This window comes from Hypanus sabinus, chromosome 9 (assembly GCF_030144855.1).
Source record: "Hypanus sabinus isolate sHypSab1 chromosome 9, sHypSab1.hap1, whole genome shotgun sequence".
In the NCBI taxonomy this organism is placed as follows: Eukaryota; Metazoa; Chordata; class Chondrichthyes; order Myliobatiformes; family Dasyatidae; genus Hypanus; species Hypanus sabinus.
This window is the reverse complement of record NC_082714.1, coordinates 94992571-95006250: the sequence shown is the minus strand read 5'-3', so window position 1 is coordinate 95006250 and position 13680 is coordinate 94992571. Positions and strand designations below refer to the sequence as shown.

The window sequence follows — 13680 nt, the reverse complement described above, 5'->3', positions numbered from 1 at the left end:
CTCTGAGGATCTAACCTGGTCCCAACATATCGATGTAGTTATAAAGAAGGCAAATCAGCGGCTATACTTCATTAGGAGTTTGAAAGGACTAGGCATGTCAACAAATACACTCAAAAACTTCTATAGTTGCACCGTAGAGAGCATTCTGACAGGCTGGATCACTGTCTGGTATGGGGGGGGGGGGGGGGGGAGGTGGGAGGGGTGGCTGCTGCACAGGACCGAAAAGAAGCTGCAGTGGGTTGTAAATCTAGTCAGCCCCATCTTGGGTACTAGCCTACGAAGTACCCAGGACATCTTCAAGGAGCGCTGTCTCAGAAAGGCAGTGTTCATTATTAAGACCTCCAGCACCTAGGGCATGCCCTTTTCTCACTGTTACCATCAGGTATGAGGTACAAAAGCCTGAAGGCACACACTCAGCGATTCAGGAACAGCTTCTTATCCTCCGCCATCCAATTCCTAAAAGGACATTGAATCCTTGAACACTACCTCACTTCTTTTAATGTACAGTATTTCTGTTTTCAGCAGGTTTTTTAAAATCTATTCAATGTACGTCTACTGTAATTGATCTCCTTGTTTATTGTTATTATTTTTTCTCTTCTTGTAGATTATGTTTTGCATTGAACTGCTGCTGCTAAGTTAACAAATTTCATGTCACATGTCAGTGATAATAAACCTGATTTTGATTCCAGGTACCTATCCAAGCTACTTTAATGGTACCTGCCTCAACCACTTCCTCTGGTAGCTCATTCCATATATACACTGCCCTTTGCATGAAAACTCTATCCCTCAGGTTCCTTTTAAATCTTTCCCCTCTCGCTCTAAAGCTATGTCCCATGGCTTTGGACTCCACTACCCTGGGGAGGTGTATCTATGTCTCATTACATACGTTTTTATAAAGTCACAGACTCACTGTTTATTCACTCTGGCTTGATTCACATACATACATCATGTTGCTGGCTACTGATTACAGTTTGATGTTCAACACCACCATCTCCTCAGTACCAATCAACAACCTGTGCCTATGCCTCCCCCTGCAACTGTATCCTTGATTTCCTTCTTAGGAGATTGCAGCTGAAATGGACTGGTAATAGCACCTCCTCCTTGCTGACAATCAACACTGGCACACCTCAAGGTTGCATGCTTAGCACACTGCTCTACTCTTTCTCTCTACACACAAGATTGTGTGGCTTGGCACAGCTCAAGCACCATTTATAAATTTGCTGATGACACAACTGCTTTTGGCATAATCTCAGATGCCGATGACGAGGCATAGAGGAGTGAGATCAACTGGTTGAGTGCACTCAATGCCAGCATGACCAAGAAATTGATTGTGGACTTCAGGGAGAGGAAGTCCAGGGAATACACACCAGCCCTCATTGAGGGATCAGCAATGAAAAGGGTGAGCAGTTTCAAATTCTTGAACATCAATATCTCAAATGTCCTATCTTAGGCTTGACACATTGACGTAATCATGAAGAAGATACCAAGCAGAGATATTTCATTAGGATTTTAATAAAATTTGGTGAGGGTTGACGGGTACAGCTGATTTTATTTAGCCTCCCGTGGAAAGGTAGCAGCGTATAAGGGATAGCATTGAGTTGCTGGAGGGTCTATATTCCCCTGTGAAACGTGGTGCTTTTCAGACAAAGTGCTAGATCAAAACATGAAAAAGTTTGTGAACCCTATGAAATTATCTGATTTTCTGCATTAATTGCTCATAAAATGCAGTTTAATTTTAATCTAAGTCACAATAATAGATAAACAAATCAGTCTAAACTAATAGCACACAAACAATTGTACTTTTCTTGTCAATACTGAGTACACCATTTAAACAATCACAGTCTAGGTACACAAAAGTAAGTGAACCTCTGGGGTTCTATAAAGAGGTAAGTGTTCCAATCAATGAAATGAGATCGGAGCTATGGGTGTAGAGGTGCTCTACCCTCTAAAATAGACACACAAAGTCAGGTTACTGACAGATCCTGCTCTTCTCAATAAAGATCTGTTTATGTGCACCATGCCTCGATCAAAACAACTTTCAGAAGATCTTAGGGGGATTGTAAAGATGCATCAAGCTGGAAAAGGCTACAAAAGCATTTCTGAAGACCTGAGTGTTCATCAGACCACAGTTAGAGAAATTGTCTACAAATGGAGGAAACTCAGTACTGTTGCTAGTCTCCCTAGGAGTGGTGTCCTACAAAGATCACACCAAGAGCACAACATGTAAAGCTTAAGGAGGCGATAAAGAACCCAAGGTTACAGCAAAAGACATGCATAAATCTCTAGAACTTGCTAAAGTCTCTGTTCATGTGTCCTCTAGAAGAAAAACACTGAACAAGAACGGTGTTCATGGAAAGACACCATGGAGAAAACCACTGCTCTCTAAAAACAACATTGCTGCTCATCTCAAGTTTGTGGACAGATGAGACAAAAGCTGAACTTTTTGGTAGAAATGCACACCACTATGTTTGGAGAAAAAAGGGCACTGCACACCAACATCAAAACCTCATCTCACCAGAGAAGCATGATGGAAGGAACATCATGGTTGTGGCTGCTTTTCTGCCTCAGAACATGGGCAGCTTGCATTTGTGGAGGGAACAATGAATTCCAAATTGTATCAAGACATTTTACAGGAAAATGGCAAGGTAATGGTCCGTCACCTGAAACTTGATGGAAGTTGGATGATGTGACAAAACAATGATCCGAAACACAAGAGTAAATCAACAACAGAATGGTTTAAAAACAAGAAAATTTGTGTTTTGGAATGGCCAAGTCAGAGTCCAGACCTTAACCCAATTGAGATGCTGAAGAGGGCTGTCCATGCAGGTATCTGAAATATTGATGAACTGTAACAGTTTTGTATGGAAGAATGGTCTGAAATTCCTTCCCAGCATTATGCAAGTCTGATCAGCAGCTACAGGAAATGTTTGGTGAAGGTTATTGCTGCTAAAGGAAGTTCTACTAGTTATTAAATACAAGGGTACACATACTTCTTCCAGCTGGACTGTGAATGATTAAATAATGTGTTCAATAAAGACATGAAAAGTACAATTATTGGTGTTATTAGTTTAGGCAGATTGTGTTTGTCTATTATTGTGACAGATGTAGATCAGACCCCATTTTATGAGTAATTAATGCAGAAAACCAGGTAACTGCAAAGGGCTCAGAAACTTTTTCTTGCAATTGTATATATATTTCTTGATTTCTCAAGATACCCAAAGAAGAATATGGAGCTGAGTGGGACTATATCCAAATTAACATTTCTGCACATTTATCTGCTTCTTATCAGAATGCTGTTTCAAGATTCAAGATTTAAGGTAATTTCCAATACACAAGTGTAAAGGAAATGAAATATTTGTTTCTCCAGATCCAATGCAGCACAAAATGAAACAAGACTGGAACACGATTAATAAAAAAAAACTATAACTTTGTAAGATAGCTTTGACTGTATGTCCAAAAAGTGACGCTGGGCACAGGAGTGTTTGTACATAAGGTGAAGAACAGGAAATGATAAAGTAGTGAGTGGGATCTTGCTGTGCCCAGACGGCTGGGTTTTCTACAACAGCTGCTGAACACTGACGTTCTTCCCTGACCCCGATCGTCCCTGGGTTTACCCAGAAAAAATGGGCTGAGTGGAGGAAAATCTTTCAGCTAATACATTTATGCTTCCTCAAATCTGCGTGAGGTGGAGGGAGGCGGTGTGATGTTAGTAACGGCCGAGTGTGTCCCCCTGTCCTAGTGACGGGCAAGACTCATCTGGTAGGGGGCAGATATGAGTCTCTCTCAGGGGTAGCCGAGGTCCTGTGACATAGCTGGTAAGGGCCAGATGTGAGCCCATTACAGCATTGGGCGAAGTAGGGACAAATCTAGTCGGAGGCAGATGTGAGCCCATATCTCAGAGGAGGGGTCAATTCTGCTCAGCAGGACAGAAGAAACATGACAAAACGGACGGGCAAACTTAACCCGCCGTCACTCCCTCCGCACCCGGGTCACAGGCGACCGCACCCTTGCCACTGCGGTGCAGCCTCTGAGCGCGATAGGTTGCGTGTGCGGGAGGAGCAGCGGCCGCTCTAGACGCACAGAAACGTCGCGGGGGCGGCGAGGGTGTGAGTGTGTGTGAGAGAGAAAAGCACTGGCAGCACACACACAGCAGCGGCTCCTAGCACCGACAAGATGCTGAACCTGGAGCTCTTGCTCCTGGGTTACCTCCTGATCTTGGGTTCGGCCGAGAGGGTCCCACGCCTGAAATTCGCCCCCACAGGTACACTAGCAGCGCCTCAGCATCCCACAGCCGCCCGTCTGGGTCCAGCTTTTTAAACTCCTAGCCTTGTCTATATTTTTTTCACTTTTATACCCTTCCCCACCTTCTCTTTGGGATCTTGCTCTGCCGTCAGCTGCATTGCACCAAATTCGCACCCCGTCGCGGAACAAACATGAACCGCACCGCCCGCATTTCCTTTTCAATCCCGATGAAGGATCGCGACCAAGAACGTTGACTGTTTATTCCCCTCCATAGATGCTACCTGACCTGCTGAGTTCCTCCAGCATTTTGGTGTAGGTTGTTTTGAAAAATCTGGGATCTTCCTGGGTAATCTCTCCTGCGCTTACTGGATCATAGTATATATGTGTGTGAGAGAGAGACAGGTTGCGATCAGCGAATGTGTGTATGGGGAGTGGGTCAGTTTCAATCCAGGGGATGCAGAATTCACTGCCTTCATTACCCGTCCTCTCTCCCTCCCCCAGATCAGCCCCAGGTGAAGTTTGAATCTCCGGCCAGGTCCTCGGTGGGATATCACGATGAGAAGTCGGACACTCTATACCTTGGATCCACGGGACGTGTGTACCTCCTGCAGTTTACCGACGCCGATGTCTCCCAGACTCCGGTACTTCGTGCCGCCCCCGCCGCTTCGTAGTCGCAGGCTGCCAACTGTCGGGATTTGGTTGGTGCAGACAAGATCGGGTCTTGTAGTGGGGCCGTGACAGAACAGATCAGGCTAAAGGTCTCCTGTAAGAGCGGGATCCTCTCCCTGTGCGTTCCCATCTTCCCCAGAGAACAGGAGTGTTTAACTGGAAAATGAGAAGGGGGAGAGGGAGTAGAAGAGGGAACCATTAAAGGGGAAAAGGTAGTAAGGGAGAGGGGGAGGGAATGAGAGAAAGTTGTGGCAGAGTGGTGGGAAAGACGCAAAGAGAAAGGGCCAGATGGGTGAGAATGGAGGAAATGGGAGAGGCTGAGGAGAGGAGGATGAAAAAAAAAAGGAAAACAGTATACAACGTGATGAGGGGTGTAGAGAGGACGAATGCTTGCAGGCTTTCCCCCCTCAGGTTGGGTGAGACTAGAAGTAGAGGTCATAGGTTAAGGGTGAAAATTGAAATATTTAGGGGGAACCTCTTCACTCAGAGACTGTAAGTATGGTGGATGCAGGTTCATTTTCAATATTTAAGAGAATAAGTCCATGGATGAGAGGGCTATGAAAGGCTATGGTCCCGGTGCAGGTAGGTGGCACTAGGCAGAAGGCCAAACCAACATGGCCTAGATGGCCTCCAGGCCATGTTTCTTTTCTGTGCTATAATTGTATAATAACTGAATTATTTCAAGTGAATGTTGTTCTGTCAGATCCCCCTGTCCCTGGATGACAACGCCAGAAAGAACTGCCAGAGCAAAGGATCAGCAAGTCAGGTAAGGACAAGCCGTGGTATTAGCAAGTACCAGCTGGAACTGGACTTGAGTATCTGCAGATGGTTCCATTCTGTTACACTGTGTCAAGAATTACTGCCAAACATTATTGTTTCAGGTCTCTCCTCTGTAATCAACACTGAACACAGCTGATAAGCAGTTACTAATGAATCACCATGGCATAGTTGCTATTGACATTGATTGATTTGTCCCTTCAGCCCACAACGTTGTGCCAACCTTTTAAACTACTCCAAGATCCCTGCCACATAGCCCTCCACTTTTCTTTCATCCATATGCCTATCTACGAATCTCTTAAATGCCCCAAATGTATTGGCCTCACCCCTGGCATTGCCTTTCATGCACCCACCACTGTGTAAAAAAATAACTTGCCTTTGACATCTCCCCATTCTTTCATCATTACATCCTTGCTCTTGTATTCTAGTCCTCTTGAAATGAATGCTAACATTGCATTTGCACTCCTTAAAACTGGCTCAACCCCCAAGTTAACCTTTAGGGAATCCTGCATGAAGACTCCCAAGTCTCTCTGCAATTCTAAGTTTTGAATTTTTTCCCCATTTAGAAAATAATCTATACCTGTATTCCTTCTACCGAAATGCATCACCATACAATTCCCTACACTATTTTCCATCTTCCACTTCTTTGCCTTTCTGCAGACTCCCTGCATCCTCAAGACTATCTACCCCTCCACCTGTATTTGTATCGTCTGCATACTTAGTCTCCAAGCCAGGTAGGTGTGGGAGAGAGATATCCAATTCACTGACTGTGGAGATGCTGCTTACAATTCTTCATTACAGAACAAGGGACAGAAATTAACAAATAAAAATGCTACAGCATGGAGTCTGAGTAACAACATGTTTGTCCTTTACTTATCCTGTACTGTGAAGGTCACAGGCAAGGCCATCTGCAGTTGCCTTTGAACCAAATAGCTAGCTGCTTCATCAAAACTGTACTGTTCTATGTTCCAAACCAAGTAAGCCACTGTGGATCTGGAGTCATGCAGTATAAGTACTGATGGCAGATCTCATCGAGCAGCACAGATACAGGCCTTTCAGCCCATGTTGTCCAGTGTCAAGCACACCCAATTAAGTTAATTTCTTCTGCTTCCATGTGCTCCATATCCTTCTGTTCATGTACCAGTCTAAAAGCCCCTTGAACGCTGAAGTCAAAGTTGAATTTACTGTTGCATACAGAAGTCCATGTATGCATAGGTGCAATGCAATGCAGCAGCACCACTCTCATGTCTGCCACCACCATCAACCCTGGCAGCACACTCCAGGCACCCACCTGTGTAAAGAAAACATGCCCTGCACAGTCGTTTTATTTTCTCCCCTCTCACCTTAAAGCTGTGCCCTCCAGTATTCAAAATTTAGAACAGTACAACATAGCACAGGCCCTTCCCTCCCACTTAGCCAACCATTTTTTTCATCCATGTGCCTAAGATTATTCTTAATGTCCCTAATGTAACTGCCTCTACCTCCACCCCAGCTGCTTGTACCACATACTCACCATCCATCTTAAAAAAAAACTGCCTCTGATATCTTCCCCCTCAATACTTTCCTCCAATCACCTTAAAATTATGCCATATTATGTATATTAGCCATAATAGTACAAGGGGACATAATTTTTCTGCTCAACCTTTCCTCATAAGACATGCTCTCTAATCCATGCAGCATCCTGGTAAAACTCCTCTGCACCCTCCTAAACCTTCCACATTCTTCCCATAAAAACTACTGAAGGGGCCTCCCTCGCCTATTTGTGACATTTACTGGGAGTGTGTATACAAAGGGCCGAAGCATTGTTGATGATCCCTACCATCCATCCCACAGTCTTTGACCCACTACGGTCTGAAAGGCGTTACAGTAGCATCAGGACTTGGACTGCCAGAAAGGGTACCGGTTTCTTCCCTCAGGCAGTGTGACTAATGAATACCCTTCCACCATGAAGATCTCATACCTTGGACAGCAAGCTGTTTACTGTATTGTTTACCTGTGCTGCACACTTTGAATTATATTTTATTCACTTATTTTTGGTAATTTACTACACCTAGAGGTTATTGGTTAGTGTGAAAGGTAAAATGTTTTAATGGGAACATGAGAGGAAAATTCTTCACTCAGAGGGTGGTGAAAGCCTGGAGCAAGCTGCCAGTGGAAGTGTGGATTTGATTTTGATTTTCACATTTTAAAGAAGTTTGTATAGGTACATGGATGGTAGGGGTATGGAGAGCTACAATTTGGGTACGGTTGAGACCTCTTCTAGGGCAGGTGTGACCTGTACAAAAAGAATGGATTGCACTTGAATCCGAGGGAGACCAATACCCTGGCGGGAAGGTTTGCAAAGGCCATCGGGGAGAGTTTAAACTAGAATTGCTGGGGGTTGGGAACCAAACTCAAGTCACAGAGGAAAGGGAGGCTGGCTTACAAATAGAGAAAGCTTGAAGACAGTGCGAAAGGGAGGATAGGCAGGTGATAGAGAAGGGATGTGCACAGTCCGATGGTTTGAGATGTGTCTATTTTAATGCGAGGAGTGTCATGAGCAAAATGGGTGATCTTAGAGCATGGATCAGCACTTGCAGCTGTGATGTTGTGGCCATTACCGAGGCTTAGATGGCTCAGGAGCAGGAATGGCTACCTCAAGTGCCAGGCTTTAGATGTTTCAGAAAGGATAGGGAGGGAGGCAAAACAGGTGGGGAAGTGGCACTGTTGGTCAGAGATAGTGTCACGACTGCAGAAAAGGAGGAAGTCATGGAGGGGTTGTCTACAGAGTCTCTGTGGGTGGAAGTTAGGAGTAGGAAGCGGTCAATAACTCTACTGGGTTTTTTTATAGACCACCCAATAGTAACAGGGACATCGAGGAGCAGATAGGGAGATAGATTCTGGAAAGGAGTAACAACAGAGTTGTGGTGGGAGATTTTAATTTTCCAAATATTGATTGGCATCTCCCTAGAGTGAGGAGTTTAGATAGGGTAGAGTTTGTTAGATATGTTCAGAAGGTTTTTTGACACAATATGTAGATCAGCCTACAAGTGGAGAGACTGTACTTGATCTGGTATTAGGAAATGAACCTGGTCAGGTGTCAAGTCTCTCAGTAGGAGACCATTTTGGAGATAGTGATCACAATTCTATCTCCTTTACCATAGCATTGGAGAGGGATGGGAACAGAGAATTTAGGGAGACATTTAAGTGGAGTAAGGGGAACTATGAGGCTATCAGGCTAGAACTTGGAAGCATAAATTGGAAATATATGTTCTCAGGGAAACGTTCAGAAGAAATGTGGCAAACGTTCAGGAGATATTTGTGTGGGGTTCTGTGTAGGTACATTCCAATGAGACATGGAAAGGATGGTAGGTTACAAGATCCGTGGTGCACAAAGGCTGTTGAAAATCTAGTGAAGAAGAAAAGAAGAGCTTACGAGAGGTTCAAAAAACTAGGTAATGATATGAATCTAGAAGTTTATAAGGCTAGCAGGAAGGATCTTAAGAATGTAATTAGGAGAGCCAGAAGGGGCCATGAGAAGGCCTTGGCAGACAGGATTAAGGATAACCCCAAGGCATTCTACAAGTACGTGAAGAGCAAGACGATAAGATGTGAGAGAATAGGACCAATCAAGTGTGGTAATGGAAAAGTGTGTATGGAACCAGAGGTAATAGCAGAAGTACTTAATAAATACTTTGCTTCAGTCTTCACTATGGAAAAGGATCTTGGCGATTGCAGTGGACTGAAAAGCTTGAGAATGTAGATATTAAGAAAGAGAATGTGCTGGAGCTTTTGGAAAGCATCGAATTGGATAAGTCACCAGGACCAGACGGGATGTACCCCAGGCTACTGTGGGAAGTGAGGGAGGAGATTGCTGAGCCTCTGGCAATGATCTTGACATCATCAATGAGGATGGGAGAAGTTCCGGAGGATTGGAGGTTTGCAGATGTTGTTCCCTTATTCAAGAAAGGGAGTAGGGACAGCCCAGGAAATTATAGACCAGTGAGTCTTACTTCAGCAGTTGGTAAGTTGATGGAGAAGATCCTGAGAGGCAGGATTTATGAACATTTGGAGAGGCATAATACGATTAGGAATAGTCAGCATAGCTCTGTCAAAGGCAGGTCGTGGCTTATGAGCCTGATTGAATTTTTTGTGGATGTGACTAAGCACATTGATGAAGGTAGAGGCTATAGATGTAGTGTATATGGATTTTAGGAAAGCATTTGATAAGGTACTCCATGCAAGGCTTATTGAGAAAGTAAGGAGGCATGGGATCCAAGGGGACATTGCTTTGTGGATCTAAAACTGGCTTGCCCACAGAAGGCAAAGAGTGGTTATAGATGGGTCATATTCTGCATGGAGGCCGGTGACCAGTGGTGAGCCTCAGGGATCTGTTCTGGGACCCCCTACTCTTTGTGATTTTTATAAATCACCTGGATGAGGAAGTGGAGGGATGGGTTAGTAAATTTGCTGATGATACAAAGGTTGGGGGTGTTGTGGATAGTGTGGAGGGCTGTCAGAGGTTACAACGGGACAATAATAGGATGCAAAACTGGGCTGAGAGTTGGCAGATGGAGTTCAACCCAGATACCCAATTTCCCTCGGGATCAATAAAGTATGTCTGTCTGTATAAGTGTGAAGAACAAGAAGAATAGCCTTTAACTCGGCAGTGGAGTTATTGGTGCACCGTCACGACTGTGTTTCCGTAGCAAGCTATTCTTGTTTTTCCGAGGCCAGGTTGCTAGCTCGGCACTGATATTGTTGCGCCACCAAGCGGGACCAGATAAGTGTGAGGTGGTTCATTTTGGTGGGTCAAATATGATGGCAGAAAATAGTACTAATGGAGCTCTTGGCAGTGTGGAGCATCAGAGGGATCATGGGGTCCAAGTCCATAGGACACTCAAAGCTGCTCTGCAGGTTGACTCTGTGGTTGAGAAGGCATACGGTGCATTGGCCTTCATCAATCATGGGATTGAGTTTAAGAGCCGAGAGGTAATGTTGCAGTTAAATAGGACCCTGATCAGACCCCACTTGGAGTACTGTATTCAGTTCTAGTCACCTCACTACAGGAAGGACGTTGAAACCATAGAAAGGGCGCAGAGGAGATATACAAGGATATTGCCTGGATTGGGGAGCATGCCTTATGAGAATAGGTTGAGTGAACTTGGTCTTTTCTCCTTGGCGCAACGGAGGATAGGAGGTGACTTGATAGAGGTGCACAAGATAATGAGAGGCATTGATCACATAGATAGTCAGAGGCTTCTCCCCAGGGCTGAAATGGCTAGCATGAGAGGGTATAGTTTTAAGGTGCTTGGAAGTAGGTATAGAGGAGATGTTAGGGGTAAGTTTTTTATGCAGAGAGTGGTGAGTGTGTGGAATGGGCTGCCAGCAGTGGCGGTGGAGGCAGAAATGGTAGGGTCTTTTAAAGGACACCTGGATGGCCACATGGAGCTAATAAAAATAGAGGGCTATGGGTAAAGCCTAGGTATTTCTAAGGTAGGGACGTTTGGCACAGCTTTGTGGGCCGAAGGGCCTGTATTTACTGTATGTTTTCTATGTTTCTAAGTCCATGAGATTAGGCAGTTTAAATGGTTTAGCACAGACTAGTTGGGTCGAAGGGCCTGTTGCTGTGCTGTAATGCTCTATTACTCTATATTTTGTTTTACGTGCTGTGATATATGATATATGTGATCTATGTTTTGTGGGTGTACCATGGTCCAGAGCAATGTTGTTTCATTTGGTTGTATATATGTACAGTCAAATGACAATAAATTTGAACATAATGAACTGAACATTTCTACCCTAGGAAAAACATTCTAGCTGAATCCATACCCCTCATAATTTCATAAACTTTTGTCCCCTCAGACACTGTTGCTGCAGGGAAATCTATCTAAATTTGTCCAACCTGTCCAAATGCCCTCCAATCAACATCCTTGTAAATCTCTTCTGAACCCTCTTGAAATTCAATACGTCATTCATATAATGGGGTGATCAGAAATACATGCAGTACTCCAAGTCAACCAATTCAAAGTTTTATACAACTACAACATGGCTTCCTGTCTCTTCTACTCAATGCTCCTAATGAAGAAGGCATAGGGCACACCTTAACTTTCCTTGTCTGAAGGGCATTAGTGAACCAAAGACCTTGTTTTAAAAACAATTCAGTTCACTGTTTTTCCTACTGGTATATTACAGAGTTGTTTCATGAACAGATTTGTCCAGCTGATGTGCTGGGATTCAAACCTGGATGATCAATCATCCAGTTACAGAAGCAAGCATATATGGTGTTATTACTGGGGGTAGCTCTGGTTTCCATATCACAAAAATAAATTTTCAGAAAAGGCTGAAATCACATTTTAAGAATGGTACCAGAATGAAAAGTTGTATCAGGATGAAGGGTCTCAGCCCAAAATGCTGACTGTTTATGCCCCTCCATAAGTGCTGTCTGACCTGCTGAGTTTCTCCAGCATTTTGTGTGCATTGCTCCAGATTTCCATCATCTGTAGAACCTCTTGTGTTTAAGAAAGGTTATAGTCTTCAGGAACTATGAACGTTATTTTCAGTGGAAGTAGAAACCCCTTCTCCATGACTACATGATAGGGTAAATCTGGAGGTACTCACGCAGGTGGCAGGTGACACAACAAAAGATGCTCAATACAAAGTGATCATTAAATCCAGTAGGGAATTCTGGAGGATCTTTTCCCTGGATGGTGGTGAAAATGTGGAGCTCCCTGCCCATGGGGTGGCCAAGGAAAGCAGCAGAGACTCAGTTAAGGGAAGGATAGATAACAAGTGAGGGAGCGCATAAAAGGGTACAATAGAGCAGGATAGGAGAAGGCAAATGCATTGGATAAACAACACCATGGACCTTAAAAAAGCAGATGTAGGTAATGTGAAATAAAATTAACAGAATGCTGGAAATAGTCAGTGAATTAGGCCACATCTGTGGAGAGAAAAGCTGAGAGAGCTCTCAACATTATTTATTTATTATTATTATTTTTGCTTTTTTGATATTTGCACAGCTTGTCTTTTCCACATTGGTTGCCAGTTTTTGAGTGTAGTTTTTCATTGATTCTTTGTTCTACTGTGAATGCCTTCAAAAAAATGAATCTCAGGGCAGTATATGGTGACATTGATAGTAAATTTGCTCTGAACTTTGAAAATTTTAGATTAAACTGATTAAGCCATTCTCTTTTTCATGTGTTTCCAAAACAGAGTAGATGGGCAGAATGGCCTGTTTCCATGATGTAGGAAGTTGCATATTCTGGGTAAAGAAATATTGTGCTGTATTGTTCACTGAACCTCTTGGTGATAGCACTGAATTACAGCCCCTTGTTCTAGATCTTCTCATAAGAAGACCTACCACATCTACTGTACCTTACGTCACCCCTTTTAGAACTCAAAAGCCCCGCATCAGATCTTATTTATCAGTCTGGATCATCATCCTGTTCAATCTTCCCCAGCTGTTGTACTCTCCTAGTTCTGATCTGTTAAATCTTTTTGCACTTTCCCTGACATGCCTATAAGCCTTCCTGTTGCATTAATCTACATACAACTTGTCCCCAGGTTACAAATGCCCGACTTACAGAACCCCTGTATATATACGAGCAAGTTCTTTCACATATTATTAGATTCAAGTCTGATGTACATACAAACCTTTTTTCCTACAAATGACCAGACATTTCTCCTCTCTCTCACCACTTTTAATAATTGTACTTTCTTATTAGTCTTCTGAGTTTTTGATGCCATCTGTAACAAGACTGTGGCAGATTGGTTATCATTTCAAGTGATTTTTTTCAGACTGAAGAACAAAATTGACTCAAGTACATTGCTAAGAACAAAGCCTGTTCATTACCCAGGGATGGCCTGTAGCATACTGCAAGTCTGACCCAAACTGGATTCAACACTGCTCCTTATTCTCCTAATGCATTAGCCTGGAAATAAGCACTGGTATATTGCTGTCTTCTTGATGGCTTTATACTATAGGTATCGTTTGTTGCCAAGTGATCATAC

At 43.6% G+C, this 13680-nt stretch overlaps 2 protein-coding genes across 13 annotated transcripts in view; one reads left to right on the top strand and one right to left on the bottom strand.

Moving 5' to 3' along the window:
• The window catches only part of LOC132399650 (semaphorin-4B-like), a 104082-nt gene that overhangs the window by 62066 nt on the left and 28336 nt on the right, over positions 1 to 13680 (bottom strand). For 2 of the 12 annotated variants that reach the window (XM_059980250.1, XM_059980252.1), the window contains exon 3: positions 4821 to 5067. The exons of the other annotated variants lie outside the window; for them this stretch is intronic. The gene's annotated coding sequence lies outside the window, so the exon portion shown is untranslated. The remainder of the gene's footprint in view (positions 1 to 4820; positions 5068 to 13680) is intronic. 12 annotated transcript variants of the gene reach the window in all.
• si:ch211-113g11.6 (uncharacterized protein LOC559008 homolog) overlaps positions 1512 to 13680 on the top strand; it is a 35953-nt gene continuing 23784 nt past the window's right edge. The window contains exons 1-3 of the mRNA XM_059980272.1: positions 1512 to 4261; positions 4744 to 4883; positions 5615 to 5677. Of these exons, the coding sequence (XP_059836255.1) occupies positions 4174 to 4261; positions 4744 to 4883; positions 5615 to 5677 (291 nt within the window). The 5' untranslated portion in view covers positions 1512 to 4173. The remainder of the gene's footprint in view (positions 4262 to 4743; positions 4884 to 5614; positions 5678 to 13680) is intronic.